Here is a 27927-nt window from a genome sequence, read left to right as displayed (position 1 = left end):
ATGTTCCAAAAGGGTTAAGCACTGCCAATTAAACTAAAACTGAAGGAATGGCCTTCACATTAGAGCATCTGAGCTGGAACCAGAACAGACAGAATGCTGATTCTGAAAATGAACTCCATTTCTATAGGAGTTGGGTGGAATACATTAAGCTGTACCTCCAAGCAATCCATGAGTAATGACAGCAGCTTTCAAATAGCCCAGACCTGTCTCAATCTGGATATAACTGCGTTTGCATACAGACTGTTGTATTTGATTTTCTGAAGGTGCAATTGTTGCAGTTCTTTATGTACTGCTGGCTAAGAATGTCCAAACTTCTCTATCAGAACCCTCTTATGGAACAACAATGCTCTGAAAAAACACTAACTCTGCTGCCCAAGTAAAGAAAGCAAGCTCCAGGAATAGCAAACTGGAGATCAGGATAATTGCATCTATCTGATCCATCCCTCTTTGTTTTTCCCCCTCATGAGTCTACCACAAAGCTTTTAAAAGCAGAGGCCCAAGAGACACAAACAAAACGTTCCACAGCCTGGGACCTCCAGTGAAATTCCTGCCTCTGTCCAACCCTAGGGCATGTGCATTCTGAAAGCATTATTTATATAAGATTTTACAAGAAAAGAAAACAATAAATGAAAATAGCACAACTGAGACTGAATCTAACGTCTGAGAAAGTCTAAATAGTTTTGTTTTTTTCATCTGGGATATTCTTCATTCACTGTCACATGATGAAAACAACTACAGCTAGTAGGTCACACCAACAGGACATGTATTCTACAGTGTTTTTTTCAAAATAAATTGTTTTCTTAGTGATTCCATATTACAAACTACCTTTGACATAGAAATTAAGTTATTGAAAAGTGTGTTAAAATGCTATTTGAAATAAAATATTAAGAATTAATATTTACAATCTTTACCTCCTAACTGGAACTTTTTCTTTTGGACCCTTCAGAACACTACTCTCACATCAGTCCTTTTGTCCCATGATGAATGAACTGGGTCCTGATGCTCTTGAAATAAGACTTGGACTCTAAAAACAACTCTAAGATCATTTAGTAATTCTAAAAAATGATATAAAATATATACAAATACAGAGACATACATATATAAATCTATACTAGATGGTAATAATTTCAGGCAGCAGTTTATTTAAACCATGCAAAGCTTTGTTCACTCCTGACTTCGACAGTTTATCTACTGGATAAATCCAGCAGAGAAGAAAAGGAAAGAGTGAAAAATGGCAAACTAATAACTCACTCCTTTATGGTACTTGAACCTATTCTGTTGCTGAAAAACAACAATTTCAAATACATTCAAAGATGAAAACAAAGCAATCTGCTGCACTTCTGCGTGAAGCAGAAGGGAAGACTGATGACCTGCATGTGCAATGCAAGGAAATGAAGTGCCCCAGCCCTGGGTGACCCTACACTGCAGAGCTGATCTTCCTCTGGTTTGGATTCCCAGCCTTCTGCCAAGGAGAGGCTGAGGAGGGAAAGGAACCAAACAGACACAGCCTGACTGATCAGCAGACCAAGGGAGCCACCTGCAGTTGGCAATCCAGAAGCAAACCCACGATGAGTTCAGAGGTTTTTCTTCCTTTTGCTGTTGACAAAGCAGTGCAGGGAGCTGAACCAGTGCAACATAGCCATGCTTAACACCAGAGATTTCTGTATTAAACTGAGTCTTGCTGTCTCACACCTACAAATACAGGTGTGTTAAAGGAAATTTGGCCAAAGCTGAATCCATTGAAAGCTTGCAAATGTGACATTCTCTGATGAATTAGATCTAGGCTTCTCAGCACACCAAATTCAAAGCCATTTTTTACAAGTACTAATTGCTGCCCCTTGTATTTACAAATACCAAGTGCAAATAAATGCCAACAGTTTTCCTTCAAGTTTAAGGGTGCACTAACACATACATTATACATCTAAAAATCAAAACCTGAAATTCTGTTCATATTTTGTTCAATTGCAGCTTACACAAAAGTTTGTATTTTCTCTTGTCCCTTCCCACTCAAAATTCCCACCATGTGAAAAATACAACTCAGCTATTAAGACCTTACTTCAGTTTTGAAAACATATGAAAATGATTGTTGAATTGTGTTTTAAAAGTCTAATTGTAAAGCAACAGAACCCTGATCGAGAAGTTTTCCCTTGAGGCAAGTTGGATGGATAATGAATTCAGTATTGGAACAATCCCAGTAGTTACAGACTATTATGTACTAATTACTACCTTTACAGATCTACTGTACACATAATTAATTTCTTCAGAGCACTACTATCATTCTTGACTGGCAAAATACACAACCTAAATTACAAGAGCCAGAAATTAACATGATCCTTTAGGGAGAAGGCATTAACTTGCTTTGCAGTGTTTTGCAATTAGACAATCAATCAAACAATGAGGAGTGATCCTGATAGCAGCAGGCCCAGTCCTGAGCATTGTCACAAAGTTGTCTGAGGCCCCAGCATGGGCTGTGTCACAACCTGGCTGCAGAGGCACAACACTGCAGGCCTGCACCTCTTAGGAGACACTTCAGCATACAATTCTACATGGATTTAACATCCCATAAATGAAATACCAACACAGGGAGCTTTTTGACATCCTATTCCACAAAACACTGAAGGCATGACAGTGCTGTGGGTGCTCTCCCTTCCACTGGTGGCCAGAGAGAAAATTTCCTGTCAGTTAAGGGACAAAAGCAAAGTTCAGTAAAAGAATGCTCAGCATAGTATGACCTGCTTAAATGATTTCAAAGATTTCAGTAGGTTCTTGACAAGAACACTAACACTTTAAACCGCTAATTTCAGTTGTTGGGGGTTTTAGAACATTCTACAGAATTAAATCATACACAACCCAAACTCCACCAAAAAAGCAGTAACCCAGATTTCCTGAGATGTATAACCACACTGGATTACTAATTAATTTACTAGCAAAAATTACTGTTCAACTTCATGGCAATATTTCCCCCAAAAGGTACCACTTCCCTTCAGCTCTGGCTGCATTCCTCTAAACCAGACAGCACTCAAACAGCAAGGCAGCTCACAGCTTACTGGCAACCAACATTAAGTCATTTCTGGAGTATCCTAAAACAAAACTATGTTAAATGAAAAAAATTCACCAAGTTATCTTCTCGTTGGGCCAAAGAATCAGGAATAGAATTCAGAGGTTTCATCAAATTTCAGTGCTGCAGCTTACATGGAATCACAGATTTTTAATAAACGTCTACACTACCATTTCTTTTCCTTCAGTTACTATTCCCACTGGCATTCCAAAATTTCACAGAATACAAGGCAGTAAACACTAAGTCATCACAACTGCTGCTGGCAATTGTCAGTTTGCTTCCACTCATCCATTTGTTTGTTTTACACGCTGACTGTGCTCCTCAGAGAACACCACACACATCTTTATTTGGCTTTTTATCACTCTCCCATAATGTACTAGGAGACGACCTCACGAAATGGGACTAGAGCAGAAGGGAAATCTGATCCCAGATGATGCTTGAAGTACGGACTTGGGGCATTACTGAGCTGCTTGTGACTCTGAAGGCAAAAGGGGAGGAAGAATGGTGAACATCATTCCATGTTTCTCCTTGCAGAAGGCAGCTTTTCCCATCATGTAGCATGGGAAAATTTCCTTTGCTAACACCCAGTGCAAAAATGCTTGCTTTTATGAGACAGAAAAGTAAAAGTTGCCTTTGGAATGCAATTATTTGGGTCTGTGGTGCAAAACTACATGCTCCAAGAGTCTTTTTGACTTCTAGTGAGTTTTCAAGTTTAAAAAAAACCTTGAACTCAAAGACAGACAACTCTGCCTTTCTGCAGGAGTCAGCCAAGTAAGATTTTCACATCCTGAGCACGACACAGCAGCATTTTTAATGTGCATCCTTTGCTATGGCCTCTTATTTTCTACAATCCTTACCTGAGAACTACACAAGGAATAACAGGAAAAATATCTGCAAGGCTATCACTACACTCCTCACTACTTGAGGAGTTTGTTGTTCCTAGTTTTAGAACTGTGTGACTATGTCAACAAAAATTTCTTCTCATAGGAAACTGTCAGCTATATCAAAATTTCAAGAGGGTTTATTCAGCATTTTTAATGAAGAAGCTTTTCAGGAATTCAGAAACATTTCTTCAGATTTCTGATGAAAGAATTCAGCTCAAGGCAGAAGAGCTTGTCCTTTTCACTAAGAAGGGGCTCATGCCATTGTGTCATCTGCTGCTGGGCAGTCTTTCCCTTAAAGGTCTTCCTGTCACACTGAAAGAAGTGACCAATTCCACACCATTTTACCCTCACTGCAGTGCTAGGAACCAAGAATCAATCCAGCTTTGGCATGGAAAAGAATGTTAAATTACTGCAAAGGATGCTTTTGTATTACTGCATGGAATACCTGAACATTTAGACCAGAAAGTGGTTCTAAGGTGTGTTGTAAAAGGAGAATTCTAATGGTTTAAATTCAGTGACTGCTCAAAGGAGTGTGAGCTACAGCAGAGTGTGTATGTATTTTATGAAAAACACAGCCATGACCAACTCTTTGAAGAGGTTTCAGAAGAACATGGAAAAAAAAGACATTCAGAAATAACTCACAGAAACTACTCAAAAATCAGTTCAAGAAAGTTACAGTCATGTGAGAGCCCTTCCTGAGTTAACCTTTCAAACACTGCATAGTAAAAACTGTTGTTCTTATTCCTGAAATTCTCAGCCAGGAACAATAATGCAAATAAACATGAGTTTAGGATCAGAAATTAAATTTAATGACAATTTCATTAGAAGAAAATTCACATCTATCTGCAACATATAGTGCACTTTTAAAAGGTATTATTGCAAAAAGGTTCCTCCCCTCATGCTGTAAAGTGAAGGAGGAGCAATTCTTGTAATAGACTGTTATGCTTAATATATGTTTTAAATCATCTTCCTGCTACAAAACCATCATATGAATTCCATGGTATTGCACAAAGCATAAAAGAAACTGCCATTGCACAGTTTTAAACTTAATAAAAGCACAATAAAGAGTAAAGTAAGAATGTACCTTTCATTTGGGTTCCAAAGGTAAGTGCCAATTTTGCAAACAGCTCCGGGTCTTCAAATTTATCTTCTTCAGCTTTTACCCAAAAGCTGTTTTCTCCTATTTCTTGAGGTTCAATCTGAAAGAAAAACAGCATCTCCAAAGTCAATAAGCAGTGTTTTCAACAGCCAAGGTGAAGCAAATGCTGCAGAAGTTCTGTGATAATCGGGCTGAATGAAGTTTAGTCCCGCTCTGGGATGTTCTCACTGCTGCTTCCTGCACAAACACCACGGGCTGAGCTACCCCTGGCCACTAATGGCCTTTATTGTACTCCATTCAGCAAGTTTTCCACACAGGCCTGATAACAGCACCTGGGTTTCAATGTGTTTTAGCCCTCTCTCAATTACTTTCCAGAGTCCCCAAACTCTTCAGCACTGATATGCACTCTGCTACCTGAGAACTCTATGGAACAACTCATCAGGAAATGAGCTGACCTTGTAGAGACTCAGAATTAAGTCTGTACTGGCTGTACCTAAGGAAGAAAATGGTCTGCAATACAGAAGCTGAAAGACAGCTTGATTTTTCATGTATGACTCAGAACTGCTATTTGTTTTCCAAATATATTCCTCTAACATTATTAACGATTGTTTATAAGTTTGTTTAAATGCCAAGTAATTTCCAAGGGCTATTTAACTCCAAGATGACATGCAGGGAACTCAGCAATACTACATTTGTCAGCCTCACTCCAATTTCCCTGCAACACCCTGCTCCACCACCCTCCAGCACTGCTTTACCACCAGCTCCAGGGAAGACATTTTAAAAAACCACCTTAATCCAGCACTAATGGGGAAGACAGTTACAGCAAAAGGGACTAAATTAAACAGTAAGAATTTTATTCCTCAAATGATGGCTCCTTAAAAGTGATGATCAGACAGACTTTGCACTTTCTCAGTAGGCAGGAGATCTCTGGCACCGTTCCCAGAGCACTTAAGCAAAGCGTCCATCTGCAGTTCCTTCCCATTGTCACAGGCAGCGTTCACAGAGACACTTTATAAATCATTCCTATAAACTCCCCAATGGAACTGATCACAATGGAATTGCCTGCAATTACCAATATGTATAGTAAAATAAAAGCTTGCTTTTCTGTGTTTACAGGACAGCAGTCTATGTCTCACAGTTACGAAACTCCCACACTGCATCCTGACCCAGTCTTTTCTCCCCAAGATGCAGTTAATTCCTTCTCCCACAATAAAGAAGGAAAGTGATCCTTTTATGCACATTATTTTATAAGAATTACAGACAAAAATATTTTCAAACTGATTTTACAATTTAAATTAATACACTAAAAACATGGTTGGCTGTTTTCACTATCCTTCTAGTTAAATATACTGAAAGTCTGCTTTTAAACTACCACTGCTAGATACACTTCCAGATTATTTTAGCACATCTCCAAATATTTTGAAATCATTTGAAAGCATTAAAGCATTAATTCTTCTGCCAAAAGAAGCTATAAATTGGCATGTCATGCATTTCCACACAGGTTCTCTCTCAACCTTCCGGATTCCTCTTGCAAAATTTGAGGGATTATTCTGCTGTTTTGTTACTTCAAAGAAAGAGCCATTTCACTACTCAACACTTCAGAATTTAGAGGAAGCCAAAACCTAAACCTGTTTCTTTAGAAAGACAATTACCATCACTTATTCAAAAATATCAGAGGGCAGTCTAGCTCCTCTTCCAACAGTAAATTTGTCATCATTAGTTCTTGAAAGGTTTTGCCTGAAATGGTGATGGTATTTACTCAGAAATTATACAAAGCAACTTATATCCAGCATTCCACAGCACCCAGCTCCATCTGGGAGAACATGGTATAACACCCAACTCTACAGAATAAAGTTGTATCTAAATTCATTTAAATGACCAGCTGTGAAACATCCTGAAAAACCTGCACTGCTGCTTCAGAGTGTGATTTAAATTCCAAAACTGTTCGGTGTTAAATTGCAGCTTATGGTCAGCAATGATCACCTGGTGCTCCTTAACAGCTTGTTTTTCATCAACAATTGGATTTTACCACATTCATGGTACCAACAAACTCCTGAGAGAATATATGGTTCTCAAGGCAAGTGTCAGGCAGTAGCTGGGAGTGCCAAGATGTGCACTGACAAATGAGAACCAGATATCCAGTGAAGCTACACTGAAATCCCAGCTAGAGCTCAACCCACACAGCATGGAATATACAGAACTCCTCCTTTCATTTGCCTGGGTGATTTGGTCATCTAGGTACTTTTTCCTACACCAAACATCAATATATCTGTCATATTTTATACCACTAAAAAGCTACCAACCACAACTTTAGAATGCAACAATTTAGTCTTGCTAATAGATGCAATTATCCAATACTCCACATCTATTTCCTTGATATGGAAGGAGCAGTGGTTACACTGATCAAAAAGGGGTTTTAAAGCAACACACCCCAGCACAGACCTGGATGTTTGCATAACTTCTCTTGTTAGAGTGACTGCCTATACTGAGAGGTAAATAATAACCAGTAACTGCTTTAAGGGTTCACTTGCAAATCAGATTGTGCTTGCAGTTTACTGCTCAAGTAATGTTTATATTTTAAGATGGTTTTAAAAATGAAAAGCAATTAAATACAACCATGTTAAGACACTGGAAGCTCATGGTGCCCAAACCTTTCCCTTGAGCAGTCCCATGGCTCCTCCCAGTGGCCACAGCCCTGCTCCAGCACATCACTAATTGAGAACAACCAATAAATACCTTAGATAAGTAATCAACAAGTAACATTAAGGCCTTATATCAGCACTCTCTGAACTTACAACTGCATTAACATCACAACTTTAAAAAGCTTAAGTTGGTTTGTTTTGCTAGGTATGCGTGAAAACTGCTTTAAAACAGTTTGGAGACAAATAATATTTATGTACAACTTGATGCAAAGCTGCAATTCACATTCACTGCACCTGGTACAATGGATTGGAAGTAAGGTGGCTTCCTGGGATACCTGGTACAACAAGTTCTGTCAAGATGAATCTCATTTAAAAATCCATCCCACTGCATGGTACCAAGCATATGTGTGAAGGGAAGGAGGGGAAGGGACATCAGCTCCACAACTCTTGTCATACCTTTGACCAGTTGATTCTCTTCATCGAGACTTCCAGCTTATACTTCTTCTTCTCCTTCATCCCGTGTGGCAATGCTGGCATCACCATGAAGGGAGCAAAGGGAGCCCCTCCAAGAGGGGGTGGCATCGGGGGCCCCCCAAAAGGCGGCGGTGGAGGGACTGCTCCCCCGGGCAGAGGAGGAGGCGGAGGAGGCCCTGCTCCCCCGGGCAGAGGAGGAGGGGGAGGAGGCCCTGCTCCCCCGGGCAGAGGAGGAGGGGGGGGCACACCGGGCAGAGGCGGTGGAGGTGGGATGGCTCCCCCGGGCAGAGGAGGCGGCGGCGGAGGAAGTGATGCTGCACCAGGTAATGGAGGAGGGGGAGGAATTACTGCTCCACCAGGCAAGGGAGGAGGAGGAGGGATTGTTGTTCCTCCAGGTAGTGGAGGAGGAGGAGGAATTGTTGCTCCACCAGGTAATGGAGGAGGAGGAGGAATTGTTGCTCCTCCAGGTAGCGGAGGAGGAGGAGGGATGGCTCCACCAGGGAGTGAAGGCGCTGGAGATGGTGGGGCATTCTCACTTGAGAGGGCTGGAGGTATTGCTGGGACTTCTGTCAGTTGGCCTGTCAGGCCTGGACCCTGAAACAGAAAAGAGGAATTCTTTTCATTGGTGACAGGAGGCTGTTTGATACAAAGCTGAACCAACCAGGATGGTTTGTAGTCAACTGCACCTCTAGAAAGTGAGAAATGCAACTGTTCTCCTATTTAAATGAGAAACAATATCAATAGATTATACCACGTAGCATAAAACTGCCAAGTAAACTGAATAACCTCACATTTTTATAAAAACAAATTGTTTCAATTTTAAAGAAAATTTAATAGTAGCAGTAACATTTAAGTGAACAGAATAGCATTTTATTTCTTACCAATGCACAAAACATTTATCCCACTTAGGATACCCCAGCAAACTGGGGCATCAGAGATGAGAATAACCACGCTGAATTTTAACAACACTCATCTGCTGGTGGAACATTCTCCCCAGCACTCAGTGGAGCAGCTATTGCAGTGCAAGAGGTCCCAGGAGCACAGCTGTTCATAACTGTCCTGACATCTGGGGGTGCAGGGTGGGCAACAACCTGCCCTGCTGCCTTCTAAATCTGTCTGAGGGTGCTTCTTTGGTGAGAGGAAGAAAGAGCAATTGCAATATCCATTCTAATAAGTTGTAAAAGGAACAAGGAAGAGAAACAGCAGCATGTCAAACCATCAGAGGGGTGAGTGCATCTAAAAATAAGTGTCATCATATTCTGTGGGAAGCATAACACTAGAAAAGGAAACAGATACTAGAATTACATGGTTAATTAACCAATGGCCACCATTACTGGGAATGCCCTGTCACCTCTGGATAATCTGAATGGTGTTAGAATCACTAAAACAGGATTAATAATTAATTAGACTAAAATACATTTTTTACTTTGCACAAGGCATGTGTTTCTTTGGCCCACAAGTTACAGCACAACAATTGGTGGAGAACCCATTCAAACAGACTGTGAAACTTCAGTGTAACACTGGCTTGTAGATGTTTGTAATAAACATGAAAATTGGCAAGAAGGAAGTAGGAACAGGAGTGTCTGAATCTCCACCTCAGTGCCCAAATAGGAAGTGAGACCACAGGCATTAAGATACCAAAAATAAAGATGAAAAGGCAACAGGCAGACCTTGCCTGGCATTGAAGGAGTACAAAATAAGCCAGGCTGAGGCAAAAGCACCAAGTCATATCATCTGTTACTTCCTAACGGGTATAAATGACCTGTCTAAAACCTGAAGCTGGTGTAAAAATAAAAAATAAAAAAGGCTAGGCTTATATGAAAATATAAGAGTAAAAAAATATATAAACCCAAAAGACTTTAAAAACAAAGACTTCCAAAACAAAAAAATTCCTGCAAAACATATGGAAGCAGCAATGTGAAAGCATAAACAAATACTTGCAGGAAAAAAAAATGGGACTGGATTCAAGATTTTTATAGCCTAAGGAACATTTTTTCTCAATAAAGCAGGTATCTGTGACAGGCTGAACATACTACTATTTGAAAAATGTTACCTCCATTAACTATCCTTAGTAACCTGTGCTGGCTGCAAACCAAATCAATACACCTGTAACACACATTTCAAACCCCAGAGAGACAAGATACTCCGGGGCAATTTCTTTTCAACTCCTCCTCTTCAAAAAAAATCAACTCAGCTGTGGAACTTCATGTGATACAGTTTTATTACCTGGGTCCTGAGCTGTTTGACTTCTGTTTCAAGTTCTTTGATTTTCTCTTCTCGTTTCTGAAGCTCAGCTTGTGCCTCTTGTCGAGCTGTGAACTCTTCATCAAACTGTAACGATTTAACCACAACAGGAGAGTCCGTGCAGTTATGGCCATGCCAGAGGCTGTGTTGGCAGGAACTCTTTGAACAGTATCACAACTGGAGCAATTGATGCACTTCTGACTTTTTCAAGAGCATTTTTCTAATATGCTCACCTTTAGTACCACATTATTGCTTCCATCAGTAAGTCAATGACAGGGAACCACCCAGATCCAGCTACTCAGTACAGGTTTTTCCCCCCAAGAGAACACTGCAGACTTCTCACACCAAACTCGACTATACATCTATTGCAGCAAGCTTAAATTCATTAAAATTAAATCTGCAATCATCATGTTCAAGAACATGTACTGTCTTATGGCCTGAAAATGCCCTCTTAGACCAGACCAGCAAAAAAATCAAAATTTTGAATGATTTTAACACACAGCTCCATAATACATGAACATCAGTACTACTGCAGCTAATGCAGCACATTCATTCATTTTTTCAAGCTTATACCTGCACTTTAGGCATTGAATTATGACTATTTCAGGACAGAAGAGCAACAAATGGAATTTTCCCCATCAGTTATCTACAGCAGAGGAATACAGCTGAGGATATGTATAGTTGATACCATTCAGAGGCTTTTGATTTCAGACTCAACTTGCACACACACAGGACCACCCAAAACCCCCAGCGCTTTAAATATGAAAGCACATCCTGCCTGGGAGATCCATATTTCCCAGTTTTCCCTGGGAAACAAGCTGACTGTATTCCCATTAGGATTCTGTTCCATACCTTAAAGAGAACCATGAGTAGGACTGACCTTTCTGGAAAATTCTGCTGCTTTCTTTTCACTCTCTTCTACTTTAGCTTTGTCCACACACGCATCTAGAATTTCAATAGAATACCACACACCAGTCAAGTCAAACATATCACAGCTCTGAGATGCCTCCCAGCCATCATTGCCCTGTGAGCCCATGACACCAAAGCAACAGATACTTTTTCTTGTGACCCTGTCTCATTTCATTAAAAGCTACAGCATTTGCTCTGGTGCTCCTCAAGCACACCTGGAGCTTCCATGCATATTTCCAGAAAACTGAAAAAATTCACAGTCAATAAAAGTCTAGATAGAAGAACACAAAGAAAAACAAGGTAAAACTGCTTAAAGTGTACAAACCAACTAGATGTGTAAAATTAATGTCCATCCTTCCTCTGTATTTAAAATCTGGGTCCATGCCACTGCAGTGCAGCACTATCTGCGACACACATTCTTCTATGATCTTGTAATACTGAGGTCTAAAAGAGAAAACATTCATAAGACAATAAGAACACTAATGAGCCTTTATGCAATTGGGGTTGGGGGGCAACTAACTCCTAATATCTGAATTATACACCTGCCAGCAGAAGTATCAAGTTCAAAGTCTGATTTGTACTCTTATTTGTGAATATTTTGGATGTGGTACCCTGGACCCTGCTAAGACACCGAGCTGCACAAAAGAGAAGTTTACACTGAAGACCAGACACAAGGCATGTGGGAGTATTTCCAATTACCAGCTGTACAACTTCCATGTTCTTTGAAGCAATGAAGGTACCAAACTCAATTAAAGAAAAAGTGCCCAAAAAGTTAAGAGGTTTCTGGGATGAGGGCATTGGACTAAGGATCAAGTCTTTGCAATAAGCATTATTATATTTACCAAGATCTTTTTAATACTAACATTGAGTAGAAAGACAAATAACACATTCTCAGAGAGGCATTTTAGGCATGATTATGAGCTACTCAGTTTACCAGGGTCTGGATTTCTCTTCTTGTCCCTACTCCTCCCAAAAAATCCAACCTGGCAGCTGGCACTTACCGGACATAGTAATCATTCCTGATCAGAAGGAAATGTTGGAGAATTGACAAGAAGTAATTTTCAGAAGAAGTATCCTTCACCATATTATACAGCAGATGAAATACTTCGCTGACATCAGTGCAAACATGGTTAAGAAAATATGAGTCCTTAAAAAACTAAAAACTTAAAGAACAAGCAAAAGACCAAAAAAGCCCACTGCACAATAGAACACCCACCCCACCCAAACACACCTCCCCCAGACATTTCCCATATTGTTCAAGTAAAACCCCTCCTAAAACTTCTAAAATTGTGAACTCCTATCCTTAGCAGTAAACATTATTTTTCCACTACGATTGCACACAGAATCTCTGTGCCCTGTTTAACAGTCAGGACATGTTTCATTATTAGTCAGAACAATCATACTGTACACTTCATGTTCTAGAATCCTGTAAAAGTACTTCACACAAAGCTTAGTTTCCACTCTGAGCTGAGCCAGGCTAAGGGCAAACACACACTACTCAATCACTTTCACTTCCTAAAGATGACCATTACCTGGAATTACCTGTTCTGCAAAACAACAGCATTACAGGGGATTTTATAGTCCTCTCACTGATTGCCTCCACCTCCCCCTGCTTCCACCTAAAAACTGCAAGCAGCCATTCTGAACCTAGGTAATTTTCAATTTACTGCTGCTTCACAGCTAGAAAAGGCACACATCTGAAGTGCTTCAGAACCTACAAAAAATTTTGTTCCTCTTATTACCAAAACTCATTTTTCTTCAAACTTATGATCTTCCATGGGTATAATTTTATCTCTTCATGTATTATGAGACAGAGTTTAGCTTAATAAATGTTATTTATGAAAAATTAATTCAGTTCCCAATGACTTACATTTGGCATGCAAATTTAAGCACTAATTATCTAAATATTTTCTAACAAAAAAAGCAACTGGAGAGAAATCTGCTTGACAAAGCCCCTGGTAAGACATACAACTGAGACAAATAACCTGCACACAGAGCACTGTAATTTCCATTTAATAAAGTTCTGAAACAATCAAGTTACAACAGCACTTCCTTAAAGGATATTCCATTTCAGCTTTGATATCATTGAGACGATGTGACAGTTCAAAGTGGTCTTCATCTTTGTTCTCATCAAACACCCTCAGCTGAATATCAAGCTCATCATTTTCCTTATCTTTCAAGGCCTGTTTTTTAAGGTAGAATATATCTTAATATCTCCTTTTTTAAAGCAAGAATTCCCCCCCTTGAAGGATTGTATCATGATGAAATATATGACATTAACCTTTAGGAGAAAGTTTTAACTCAGTGCCTGGGATTTTTTTTATTATAATGATATAACTGAGAAAAATTAAAGGTAAAATATCAGCTCAGAGCAGGTATGGGCTACGGAACAAATGATTTCCAGTTGAATCAAGTTCTTAAGGGGACACAGCAGCTCCTGCTTGTTAATGTCAGAGCTCCTTTAAAAAAGCACAATAAGTACTTATTTTGAAATAAGTATATTTCAAAACATTAATTGAAGTCATCTTAAGAAGCCTAAGAAAGCGTAAAAAGAAGACATGCTTACAATTTCTATTACTAAGTTAATCTAGACCATAGCATGAAATCAACCACAGTACAAGAAGAAATACAGAGGAGCAAAAAAAACCCCCACAAGGTAGCATTTGGAGCAGGGGAAAATGGGCTGCTCTTTTAAGAGACACAAGCAGTTGTTCTAATTCCTGTAAGAGCCAAGTTTAGCTTCCTAGCAGGAAAGCACATTAAAGTTCCCTCCCATCCACTCGTGTGAATGCATGATCCCATGATTCACAGGGAAAGTGGCCTGGATTTGTCAGACCTGGATGCAGCCACGTGCCTTCCCCAATACAGCAGGAACTTGTGCCACTTCTAATGCTTGAAAAGCACAGGAGGCTGCTCTGAATCTGAGCAGATGAAGAGCCAGATCTATGGATCCCCCTCCTGACTTTTTCAACACATTGGCAGTTGAGCATTTTGAAAAAAGACTGATCACCAAATATTAATTGCTTTTACACTCAGATCTGTATGGCAGATGTTGGCACACTCTCACAAGTTTTCTATCATATCATGATTTGTTACAATTCAGTTTCTTTGCTACCTAACCCATCCCTAATTCTTAAAATTTTTAAGCATTTATTGATTCTGTAAAATATCTTTCAATAGATTAAAAAAAACAAACTAAAAATCTTGAGGCTTTCAGATGTTCCACAGCAAATAAAGCCAGCAGATCATGCTAATGTATCTACATGATACAAACCCTAAAAATATACCCCAAGAAAAATTAACATCACACATCAGGAAGAGTCTCGAGGCTGAATGAGCCAAAAATGGAAGTTTTTGTTCCTGACAAACTGACGATCTGAAACTTTGTATCTTTAAAGTCATAGCAGAATAAATTCTGTTTCAGACAAATACAAGCAGGTACTCTAACTTCTCTCATCTCTTGAGAGAAAGTGATGAGCACCCTAAATATACATATTTGTGATACAAGCATCAGAACAGTTTCTTGGTTAAGAGCTACAGATCTCTCCCTGAGTCAGAAATATTCCTGTCTGTGCAGCTGCATGAAGAAAGACCTGCAGTCTCAGAGAGAATGAATGTGTCGATTTGATTTTTCTTTGAAATGTCCCTCTGCATTCTCAGCAGGCAGATTAAAGAAAACCAGATTTCACAGAAAACAACAGGAACAGAATATACAAAGAAAGTTAATCCAAGATTGGTTCCACAGCCAGATTCACATTCACTGCATGAGCTTTGAGCTCTTTATGCAGAATCCAGCTACCTTAATTTAATTTCTAATACACTGACTTGTTTCAACTCCTATTCTGGTTTACACAGCTCCTGAGAACCCAAATTTGTAACTCTGTGGACTAAAATCAGGTTTGGATTGATAATCTGACCTTCTGCACCCCCAATCCTTCCCTTCTGCTGTTCTGCTAGAACAGTTTGGTTATCTTCAACATTCACAGTGGACAGTGATCAACCTATACACAAACAACTTACAGGCAGTATTTTCTTCAGGCCACAACGTAAAAACTCATTTCTCAAGTGTATCCTGAAATCAAGATCTTCTGGAGATGTAACAAGGGCATTGATGAGCTGCATACATGCTACCTGTTGTCAGAAATACAGAACGAAAATCAATATTGCTTCAGTCACTGCTGCAGTTTAATTATAAAAGCAAAGGGATGGATGTTATTTATTATGCAGCACACACGCAACACTTGGGTTTATTTTAGCAACATCAAATACTGCTGTGTCTGTTTCCATACCAGGATGCTTCTGCTGTGTCAAAATAGTACCATATGAATGACCATCACAGAATAATATCAGGGAATGGTTTGAGCTGGAAGGGACCTTTAAAGTTCATCTTGTCCCACCCCTGCCATGGCAGGGACACCTTCCACTGTCCCAGGTTGCTCCAAGCCCCGTCCAACCTGGCCTTGGGCACTGCCAGGGATCCAGGGGCAGCCACAGCTGCTCTGGGCACCCTGTGCCAGGGCTCCCTACACTAAAATCATACACCAGTTATTCCCAATCTGAAGTTGCCCACTGCACCTCCTCCTCTTTCTCCTCACTATTCACCAGTTTGAAAACTGTTTCTACAATAATTAAAAACTTTAAAAAACCCCACATCACAAACACCAAAAAACACCCATACCCAAGTAAATCACATCACCAGGTGTTTTTTCTATTCCTGCAGATCACTTCTGCAAAATGCCTGAAGTCTCAGGATAGTGGCTAATGCTTTAATTGAACAGCTGTGCACTTGAATTGATTTACTTGACAACAGGTAGACAATAGCACAACACCAAAAGTGCTGATCCACATTAAAAGACTAAAGTGGGACTCAAGGGAAATACCAAGTTTGGTAAAAGATGTTAACTGCAAACAGAAGTAGCATTAGAGTGGGACAAAAAAAAAATCAATAGCTGCAGAGGAAAAAAATCAGATAAAAAGCACTCTTCCTGTTTTAATTACACTCACTATTTAGCTTTAATAGAACACCTTATGGGGTCTCAGATTTCTATTAAAACACCCTTTCAAAGGCACTCTCTTGATAGAGCTGCATCTTCAGATAATGCAGTATCATCGTCCTTGCTTGAATGATTCTTGTTATTTTACTACTATGACATGACTTAACAAGCCAAAGTACATGTCCAATCTGAAATTAATAGAGAGAAGAGGTGCCATCTGCTCTGATTGCTGCTGCCAGAGAGACTCTGGCTTAATGGCTTGTGCTAATACATTACAAGTAAAGAACGATTTTGTCAGAAACAAGGTAATGAGTCTTGCAATTGTGCCTTCACTGAGGTATCAGAGAGCTCTGGGAGGGGAAGCTTGGCAGGAATGGTGGGTGGTTGTTTTTGTTTGCCTTAAATCAACAAGGTCATAAAGAAGGAGACAAGCTCAGAATGAATTCTTCAGTGATAGCACTATTAAGGTCAGAATGTCATTTATAGAAACTTACTGAACACCATTAACTCATCAGCCCTGAAACAAGAGGTGCTAACAGCAAACACAGCATTAAGGCAACTACAGCTGATGTGTATTTGATCCAAGACTGGAAAAAGGCATCCCAAGGATACCTACCCAGTTCACACTGTACTTTCCCATATCTTTCAGCCAAAATAGCTCAAATACGAATTCCAATACAAAATGTGCATCAATACTGTACTGGGAGAAGACAGTAAGTCAAAGTCATCCTTTAATAGGATATTCAGCCCTTGGCCTCTATGCAAACATGGCAGTACCAAAAAAAACCCAAAACCAACCCCAATTAAAAAAACCTTGCACTGTAATAGCAACCAAAACTCTTAGCTAGTCTGGTGCCCACAGAGAATTAAAAGCCTCTATCCATTGACCATAAGCAGCAATGAACATGATCTAAGTCATGACTTAGTAAAAACCACTGGCAGAGAATGTTTATTTTATTATTTTATTAAAACTGTAAAAGCTCACTAGATCACCCTTAGAGAAGCACTAGTGGCTGATGAGAGGCACACATTGAACACACCAAGGAACACAGAGTCCCTGTTGGCAAAATACCAATGATATCCTGCTGCACTTCATTCATCCCAAAAGGAACAGTGCCAAAACTGGGCACAGCCCACTCTACACCTGCCATAATTATCATATATCTGAATATTTAAGAGGCAACAGTCAAAAGCCCCAGTACCAGGAACAGATTTATTACCTGAACATTACATCTGGCATTCAAGGAAAGAAATATCACTAATTACTCTCTTTACTACAGTCAAGACTTCTTAATCCTTTTTTTGGGACAAGAACTGAGCTCCTTGCTCTCAAACCACTAACAAGTAGAAAATCTAATACCAGTGGACCATTGGTGTTTATTTCTCCTCTTTTACTGAGCCCTGGACTAACAGCAGCAAAAGATTTTGCGTGTGAATTATTTAAAGGTCACAAAGCAATCCGCCGTGTTCCAGCCTTCTGGCTGAAGCACACAGAAAAGCAAACTCACCTGCAGCTGTATGAACTCGTGGTTCTCCAGGCCTTCAACAATCTGAGAGAAACGCTCTTCCCTGCTGTGCCTCTCAGCAGCAGTTGTTATAGCACATAAAAGCTTGTCCAGACTAAGAGAAAGACAAACTGTCAAAAGGCACAGCACAGCCAACTCACTCATTTTAAACATACTCAGCCCACTATCCACATAACTCAAGGCTTTAGGGCACTGACAGAGTTTAAATGCATTTATCTACAAAAAGTTGAAAACAAATCAAGAATCAAGTGTTAAAAATATCTACAAGATTAATGTTGGAATAAGAAAAAGAAGGGTGAATAAATCTCTGGATTATTATTTCAGCTAAGAAACAATCAATCAGTGAGGGAGAAAAAATCCTTACCTCTCCAAGGCTGTGCACTTGAAAACAGATGACATGTTTAACATCTGGAAATTCTAATAAATTGTCCTTTCAGAAATCAAAATGTTTTAATCTATTTATTGCACAGTAGATGAAGTTTGCCCATTTGAACCTTCAGTAAATAAATACACCGATGAATTTACAGGAAACATATGCCAAGTGCTTATCTTTGTTTTAAAAATCTCATGGGCAAGTGCTAAATAACTAAGTTCAACTGTTGCAAAGCCCAGCTGTAAATGCAAACTTCTTGTTCCTGTGGTAGAGAGGTGATTTATCCTTTCAGACCTTCCACTTCAGCCACAGTGCACGTGAGCCACAGGTCTCTGCTCACTTGCTTTTCTCTGATTTAATACTGAATTAGGGCAATAGAACAGGTGAAATCTCTTTAATTTTAAACCACATTAATAAAGACTTAATAGGCTACATTTGTTTCACTGACAAGGTTTCTCACCTGTGTCCAAGTTAACAACTCATGAGCACAAAAAAAGAGAAAGCTTCAATCTCTCACTTACATGTTTTCCTCTCCAACAATGCAGATGGCAGAAAGGATTTTCACTGTCTCAGTCATCATGTGTGGTTGCTTTGGATCAATTGCTCTTGACAACAGCAAGAGACTCCTTTCATCTCCTAGAATCCTTTGCAAACCATACTGAGAGAAACAAAAAGCTCCTGGTGAAAAGGGTGCTCTTGCCTTGGACATTCATCACTAGCTCTGGGATAAGATCCTGAGGGATTCTCCCAACCCCTCCCTCCCACAGGGGGTTTGGCAACACTCTACTAAAAGCCTCAGGCCACAGGTCAGTGTCCCCAGTCTTGCATCTGAGGCTTTCTCCTGACAGAGAGAGATTCAGCTCTTCAGGAGGACACTGGGACCTTGTAAAATCAGTACACCCACCAAAAGACAAATCAGGTTTTATTTTCTATGTCTGGAACACCCCAGAAGTATGAAAAATCTGCCTTTCTCCCTCTTCATTAGACAAGCTCATCTGTGAGATTTTTCTAAACTGGGTAGAAGTAATTTTTATGCAGTTTTATTTCCTGGGGAGGATACATAAGTACAAGACTTCAGATTTTGCTATGCATTAAGCAAAATTACAGGTTTAATACATCAGCTTCTAGAAACAGTACTCGTACTCTGTAAACCTGAGTAACCGGTGTTAGAGAAAATTAGATCCAACTTAACCTAATCTTTTACCCACAACCTACCAACTTAAAAACCACAGCTAAAAAGATATCAAATCCTATTCAATTTAAATCAGGTGAAAAGTACATTATATTAACAATCATGTATTGAAATCTGAATTTATAAACTTTATTTTTTCTAATTTCCAAGTAATTCATTTCCAAATTCACTTACCTTAAATTTATACTATCATCCTCCCTTTATCAAATAGTTTACTGCCAAAAATCAATAGCATTGAACAAAACTAAGAAAAAAATGCATATTCTGAAAGGCTCATGAAGAAGACTCTTAACAGAAGTCTAAGACTTATGCTGCCAAAGACTTAAACACTGGATATCCCAAAGCTTTCCTTCCCTCTCCAACATTTAACATGCTACATATATCTTGAGCTAAGAAAAATCAATCATGCTAGAAGTATGTGAATTTAAAATACACTTACTTTATTGTTCATAAATGCTTTGAGGCACTGGATAAGTTTATGTTGATTCTTCTTATCAATACTTTCTTGCCTTGAAAGGAATGAGGAAAATAACATCAGGAAAATCTTCATGACTTCCCCACCCCTCCCTTCAAATGATCCAAGTCCTTACTGTTTCTTGTCCAGAAGCTTTTCCAATGCATCCAACAGAAGTCCAAGACCTTCATGTCCAAAATTGTTAACCCAGCTGGAAAAAAAAACCGAAGAAAAATGCTTTTAATTATTTCTTAACCAAATGCAAAACTTGCAAAGTTATTTCTCCATTACTGCTTGTGCATCCCTTCGTAGGCTCCACTTTCAGTCTCACTTCCCAAAAGACCTGATCAGCCACGAAGGGAAACGTTCCAACAAGTACAAATTGCTGAAAGCCACAGTGAAAGGTGAGGAGATATTGCAGACAGCTGCAAACATTTCACTTATCCTTGTCCATGGTGCTGAGAACACTGCTCTCCTGTCAACAAGCATTAGCATAATTACTCTGTTTCAAAAAAACCCCAGAGCCCACAACTCTCTCTTGCTTAGAAAAACACCATGATGAAAACCACTGCAGAAATTGCTCTGCTTACCTGACTGGGTTGCTGGTTAGAGACACTCTCAAAGACTCCAGGCAATTAAGAAGTTTTTCATCTGAAATTCCAGATCGCAGCTCATGGATATATTCTTGTGAGGACAGTGTGCATTCGTGCTTGCTGTTTTTTAGTCCACCCTATCACAGAAGGCAGAATGCTGCTGAGTGTTCTACTGATCAAGTAGTGTTTAGATGATAAAATAGAAGAGTAATATTTCCATGTGAATTTTCAAGTCACAGTACAAGTATTTAAGACACCTGACTTGACTTGGATTTGTCACCAGTGTTTAATACTTCTGGTTTTGCATCACAAGGATAACTATTTCTGCTGGAATCTTTTTCACTTCTTTGAGTAAAAGTGCATGTACTACAAATTGAATATAAAAATTTAATTCCATCATTCAGTTGTATTAACATATTTAATGAGAGTAAATTAAACACCTACTTCACAACACTGTATTAGAAACAATCACAAACAGAGACACAAAAAACCCCCAGTTCATGCAATTTCATGAGCCAATTTTTTGCTGTACCATAGTCCATGTTTGGCCCCTAACAGAGATCTCTACAGGATGTAGTTTGCTGCAAAAAAAATGATACAGGAGATTTGACAAAGAGCTCTCTCCTGCTGAAGTGCCACTACAGAAGAATAACCACTTACAAGGTATTTCACTATTAAAATCCCTGAGCATCAGATTTTAGAGCTATAGTATTCAAACCCATGAACAAGAGACAAAGCACTTTCTAAAAGGTGCAGCTAATCTTTTGTACAGCTCTGACAGGTTGCAGTAGGCTTATCTCAGAAGAATGCTTATGATTCATTTGCAGTTCCTAAAGCTCCTTAGCTCTGAAGGATCTGTTGAAGACACCCTGATAAAGATGCCCTGGGTGCAAAGGCAGTATCAAGTGCCTGACCTGAAGAAGATTTATATACATTTGGTTTTAATTGTATCAGAAGCTTCCACGGCTAATATTCATATTAGTGTCTCTTTCATAAAGGTCCACTTCTCATAAAGTTTCTGGTTTGCTCTCTTCAAATTCTTACCATTCATTTTCCAAAAATGCACTAAAGTATGGCTGATGACAAAACGACTTGGCTAAATTTAAGTGAATGACTTTGACCTAAAGATTCAATGCATAAAACAGAACTAAGTCCACATTATCCTTTCAGATTAGAACAAAAACATGACAGACTGTGACTGCATTGAGACAACAGTGTCCTCTGCACTCTGTCAGCTTTGAAGATGTTTCTTGCTGACATGCAAAAGACCTTTAGCTGGACATCACCTGCCAGTTACATATCAAAGGACCAAGGCAGACAAAGATGAGCAAGAAGGATATAAAGGGACTGGAATCAGTCACCATCCACCTCCTAAACAAAGAGATGCTCTTCCACCAAAAGAAAAAGGAATAAATGGGTGGGGATTATCTTTATGAGAGTAGGAACTGATTGTAAATCAGGTTAATATATCAAAAATCATGAAATTTCTGAAAAATCATCACTCTGAAGGACCATAAGACAAAGAACTAGAAAAAGGAACAGCTTTATGCCACTCATTGAACAGATGGGAATCAGAAAAGATTCTATGTGTAACTAATGCACATCGACACAGTATGGATCTAACTGGCCACAAATTGTCATTTCAGCCATTCCCCAACTGGTAAAAAGAGAGCAGAAATACTGTTGAGAGCCACAAAATGTACAAAGAGATGAGACAATGGCGACTTCAATCAAATGCCACTGTCTGTTAAGCTAGACCCTGAAAAGCACTCTAGAATGCAAGACATAGTGGCTTTTCCCAAGAGATGAGTTTGCCCTTCCACTGCAGTCTGCTGCAAGCTCCCAAAGAGACTCCAATCCACACTGGGGCAACCGGAAATCTTTGCTACTCTTTGCTTCATGTTCAAACCAAGATGTGATCTTGCTGCCTCCTCTTTCTATGCCATCCAGGCCATCAGTGAAGCACCTCTGCTCTGCCTAGTCCTTTATTTTCAGAAGGCCTATGACCTCCTCAAAAGTATTTACGATAGGTCAGAAGTTCAAAGAACTGGCAGCGTGCTCTGCTAAGGCTCCTTCCCACATCTCGCAGGACAGGCACATTTCTTCACTGATTCTTTGAAAAAGCACCTTTAACTGCACAGCAGTAAGGGACCAACTCTTCTTCTTTATTCTCCTCCCTCTTCAAAATGGATGGTCACTCAAGACAGGTCATAAAAAGCCATTCTTAAAATCTTTCAGAGAATTCTCACCTTACCAGGGTTACTTTCTGTTATTCCCTGTAATCAACATCTCAGTCTCAATCCACTCTTACCCCTAGCCATGCTAACTCGAGTGCTGAACCAGGTGCTACTTCTTTTATTTCCCTATTCAAAGAGAGTTTGATTGGAATACTATTTTTGAGTAATGCTACGCCTTTATATGGATCAGATCTTAATATAAACATTTCTCATTACTTTGAGGTACAAGGTCCCAGTGAAACATACATTTTACAGGAGAACTCTAATAAAGGTGAAGGCAAAAGTGAAGTAGAAAAACTGAGATGGTTGGGTCCCACATCAGAATGCTCAGAGATTAAACCAATGCTTATGAATGAAAGTCTTAGAAATTACTTTATGACCAGTTACCTTCATACTGTTACAATCAAGGCAGAGGATGATTCATGGATGCCAACTCAAGTGAGAGCCTGGACCACAGAGCAATTGCACCAGTGCTGACGATCCCATGTAAAATTCCAACAAGTTCAAGCTCCCAAGTCCCCACGAACAGGGAAACCTCTTCTCTGCAATCTCTACAACCCAGCAGTACTACTGGGAACATGGCAAAATTCCTCTCCTCCCTAACCACAGTGAATCCATAAACCTCCAAGGAAATAGCTCCACATGCTGGCAGAAACAATCAGTTCCTAAAGGATGGATCCTGGGAGAAGCACACTGAGGTGCAAGCGCTCGTTAAGCAATAATATGCAGAAGCCATACTCCAGGCACAGCACTTCTTATTTTAGTATTTAGCAAGTTATTTGCACAAAACCATGCTTTTAATGCAGAGCTGTTCTTGCTCTCTATCAGACCCTGAACTCAAATGCATGGGGAGGAAACATCTTAAAGTTTCTCCCCTACCCATTGTGGGAATATCAGCTTCCTTTATAAAATAATCTCTTCACAAAGCAGCTGTTCAGGCTAATTCACACCATAAGGAAATTACATGGCAGCGGGGATTATTTGAAACTGGTTGTAACACACTGAACTGGAAAATTAGTCATTTTTCCCCTCAAAAATCAAATACCTTTAAACACATAAGCACAATTTAGGCACTTTTCTCAATCAGGGGAAGAACTAGTACTGTGTACAGAACTAAGAAGTACTGGTGAACACAAAGAGAAAAGTCTCTTTAAAGGCCACTCTGAACAAGACAGAGCCAAGAGAAAAATATACAAGAATATAGTGTGTAGGAAAAAACCTAACTATGTCTGAGGCAATGATTAGACAGTTTTAAGCCATAGATTGTTCTCTATTATTTTTACTACAGAATATAATTATAGAGGATGAACTAAGTGGAAAGCCTTGCTGTACCTGAAAAGCCTCCTTTGGCTGTAACCAAAAATAAAGTCCATCCATAATTAAAAAGAACATCTTTGCTTTCAACCACTGTTTTAAACATGCATGTAATTATTTCCCAAAAAATCCTTTTTTCCAGGAAACTAACTTCCTGAACTCGTTCCCACAAATTAAATCCCAAGTATTTGTTTATAATATTTGAATTTAATCACGACAACATAAAATGTAGATGAGTCCTTAGTAAGACAAAAGTTATGCTCTCAGCAATCTCATCTTAAACTTACTGACCTTCTGAATACTCTAAATTAATCTTATTCTCACACTGATCTGCTGCAGTTGGCATTTCCAAGACAAGCTATGAATAATAACAATTAGGACATAAAAAAATTCCTTATCTGAACAGAGTGAAGTAAGCCAAATACTGCCAATTTAAAATTTCAAGTGCCTGCCTTCAATAAAAAGCAAGACAAGCACAAATTATATTTGTTGCTCACAATGAAGAGATGAGCTCAGTGAGTCTGAAGTATTTGGAAATAGACTCCTGAAAACTTGAAGACATCCCTCAAAAGTGTAAGCAATGATCTTATACTGGTAAGATAAACATGACTGAGGTGGTTGACAATTATTTTGTTAAAACAAGGATTCAGTTGTGCCCACTGAACTTTTAAAACCCAGATTAAAGGTCCAAATTATTCCAGCCTAATCTCTAAAAAGGGAAGTTCATAAGAGAAAACAAAACTCTCGTGTTCGTACTCACCGGAACTTTACTTCCGACTATCTGCATGCAGTGGTCAGCCAAGAGAGGTTATTGTGTAAAAAAGATAACAATAATACATAAATAAACACAGCACAGTACTTAGTAGGATGTAGTTGCACACACATTTTTCAGTGTTTAACCATTAGTAGTAGTTACATTCTTTTATCACTTTATCAAACTGTTTAGGGGTTAGAGCTTCTCAACAGGAAAACAGCAGCTCTACTGTAGGAGCAACAGTTTCAAATTCTTATGTTCTGCTGCTAAATCATCAGTATTTGACACATTTACCAGCACATAACTAAATACCTGGCTTGAAAGCTACATCTTGAAAGACTAAATGTGCCATTTTGCTGAAATTATCAGGTCAGATACTTTATATATGACACTGAGAACCCTACAGAACATGCTAATGGCATACTGACTTCCTTGCATGTATAACAGCTGCTTTTATTATGGAGCTTTTGATCTGTTTAGATGATGTCACCACTGAATTTAATTAAGTTTGCGTAATCAAAAACATAGCCTACAGTTATAACTCCAACTTGCATTTCAGAAAATCTCCCATGACATTTTTATTCAACTGCTCGGTATGGATGCTTTTAATTACATGGATAATTAAACAGTGATTTTCAGAATGCCATCTTCTCTTCACCATGGAACAGCATCTCTATATTCATGAACAAAAAGTTGGCTTTCCCCAGAGGAAACTGCAGGAAGGCAGCACATCTGTGCCCTGTTCTGTCACCTTGCACAAATGCCCACGTTCCTGGGAACACCAGGACAATGGAGCTCTGCTCAAACACCACAGGCCTCTCCTCCTCAGCTCACCTGCTGCAATCTGACAGCAGCAGCCAGTTTATTGAATAACCACTTTCATCCGCTCAAGAGCTGCTTTGGTTCTGAGATCTGAATGTGTATCTGTTCAGCCTCCACCTGCTCCATTTTCTACTCTTATCTCTTCTGTTGCTCCTTTAGGGAGGCTTTCAAAAACAGAAGTCCCTGCAACACTTTCACAGTCAACACTTCTCTTCCTGATGAAGCTCCCTCTAGAAGCACAGGAAGGGACTGCCTTCACTAGACAATCTCTTCACCTAATTTACTATTTTCTTCTCTCACCAATGGTTCAACTATTCAGTACAGCACAAAATGTCACCACATTCAGTTCTGAAACTGAATTCCAATCCTTCACCAGTTCTCAGGCTGAATTTCCATGGTCAACAATCTTTCTCTTCAAGGGAGAGAAGGAATGAGGAGCACAGAAAATCACTTCCCATGAAAGCATCCAGCTCATGAGCTTCTACACATCCTCCACCCCCAAGGAAAACTTTCTTCACACAGCAAAACCCAAATTCCCTTCTCAGAACTCTGAAGACAAGTGTTTCAGAAAAGCATGGTCAACATGCTGCAGATGGCACACACGCAGGGGAAGTGAAGCACCAAATTTAAAATAATTCGGTTAAGACAACATCAGCAAATGAGAGTGATATCTTCACATTGAAGGGAGAGAGCTCAAAAGCCTAATTAAACAAACATGAAATGAACTGCAAGAAAAGTCACATCAACTGTTAAGTGTGTTTTGTAAGAGCTCTAAGCAGAAGGTCCAAGTGTTTTCAGTGTAAAAAGGAAGACAGGTAATTATCTATGACAAAAGAAAAAGGTAGAAAATTTAAAGACAGATCATTTTGAATGCAACCAGCATTTTCATGGAAGACAATCCTGAAGAAAAGAAAGTTTGACAATTCATGATGCAGTAAAGATTGATTAGGGCTTGAATTCATCTGAGCAGAACAGTAGTTGCACTAAACAGAAGATGAAATTACAAGTGAAAATGAGATTTTTGCACCATTGTAAGATCCCAATCAACATTTCAAAATTAAGCTCAGTATTTTAGAATTTTTTAACAATCAAGATGCTAGCTATTTAGAAGTTAAATTAGGATAGCATGCTACAGAAAGGTAATGTATATTTCTGAAAGATTCCATTCAAATGCTGTGATTCAACTGCAAGAAGGACATACTGAAGCACACAAACTTCAATATGAGCCATTTTTCCAACAGGAAAAACTCTTTGCATATGTGTAAAACATCCACACTGGTGCTGACTTAAGCCCAAAGGGCACATTCATGTACAAGGATCTTCTAGGATGACTTGGTTTTAAATTGTTAGTACATTTGGACAAATATATCCCCTGTTCTGTTAAGTTTTCCATGCTGCAGCACACATGGGGAGGAATGCAATGCATTAAAATTTCAGCAGGAAGCCATGCAATGGTAGCCATGCTTTCCTTACTCAGCTACACAATTCTGGGGCTTGAGGCAGCCACATTTCAACAGCAGTGTACATGAGAGACATCACCACTGTTCAACTACTCTCTGAAAAAAATTGCAAATACTATTTCTACTTTCACTTTCTACTCCTTCATGAAGTATTTTTACATACTAAGAAAAATTCCAGATTTAATATTGATCATCAAGTGCAGATAAAAACCTTACAGAGCATAATTAGTCGTTCCCAAAGACAGTCTAGTTCATAGTTCATAACATTCACTGCATAAGCTTGAATAATTCTCCAGTAATTTGTACATTTAGTTAGACCATGCTTAAAGCACTGGATTCCTTCCAGCACACACTAAAGGACCATGGATTTTGTTTAAGATGAACTCATGCAGGAACATCACTCCTCAGAAACTAGATCACCATTTTCATTACCATTTCATCACCATTATAACACAAGCTTTTCCCCACTGAACTTTATAATGTTTCATGCAAGGCATTTGCATAATAATTGCATGTCATTGTCATCTTAATTTTTTGAAATTTAACTCTGCAGAGCTGATTTTCAAGGTTAAAAAGAGACAAGTCAAGTGTACTGCTTGCAGTCCATGCTTACAGATTCCTTAGGCAGACACCAACAATCTTTATTTATTTCTGTATTTGCTATAGTCAACTTTTAACACACACAAAGCACACTGCTGTATTTTATAACTAATTAGTATTAACAGTTCAACTGCAGAAAGTAAACTGCAGCTTTTCATTACTCGAAATTGTATTTCTCCACCCCAAAAAATGCTGGAGCATCCAGTAATTTCCTTACACTTCTTGCACCCTGAGGAAGACAGACTTCAAAAATTCTGCATGAAGGGCTAATCAATCAAATAAACTACAGAGAATAATC

At 39.1% G+C, this 27927-nt stretch overlaps 1 protein-coding gene across 4 annotated transcripts in view; it reads right to left on the bottom strand.

Annotated features, from left to right (window-relative positions):
- Positions 1-27927, bottom strand: part of DIAPH2 (diaphanous related formin 2) — a 184472-nt gene that overhangs the window by 134901 nt on the left and 21644 nt on the right. For 3 of the 4 annotated variants that reach the window (XM_042029287.1, XM_042029289.1, XM_042029290.1), the window contains 14 exons: positions 24754-24774; positions 20440-20579; positions 19986-20060; positions 19835-19904; positions 18725-18861; positions 17813-17924; positions 15331-15441; positions 13375-13493; positions 12312-12428; positions 11636-11754; positions 11282-11346; positions 10384-10488; positions 8140-8751; positions 5027-5141 (listed from right to left, as the gene is read on the bottom strand). In XM_042029287.1, the coding sequence (XP_041885221.1) occupies positions 5027-5141; positions 8140-8751; positions 10384-10488; positions 11282-11346; positions 11636-11754; positions 12312-12428; positions 13375-13493; positions 15331-15441; positions 17813-17924; positions 18725-18861; positions 19835-19904; positions 19986-20060; positions 20440-20579; positions 24754-24774 (1918 nt within the window). The remainder of the gene's footprint in view (positions 1-5026; positions 5142-8139; positions 8752-10383; positions 10489-11281; positions 11347-11635; positions 11755-12311; positions 12429-13374; positions 13494-15330; positions 15442-17812; positions 17925-18724; positions 18862-19834; positions 19905-19985; positions 20061-20439; positions 20580-24753; positions 24775-27927) is intronic. The other variant, XM_042029288.1, reaches the window with a different exon arrangement.

This window comes from Corvus kubaryi, unplaced genomic scaffold, assembly GCF_017639235.1.
Source record: "Corvus kubaryi isolate FWS band 111438036 unplaced genomic scaffold, C.kubaryi_AGA036_p1.0 37322, whole genome shotgun sequence".
Taxonomy (NCBI): Eukaryota; Metazoa; Chordata; class Aves; order Passeriformes; family Corvidae; genus Corvus; species Corvus kubaryi.
The sequence above is the reverse complement of the archived record's forward strand: the minus strand, read 5'-3'. Positions and strand labels throughout refer to the sequence as shown.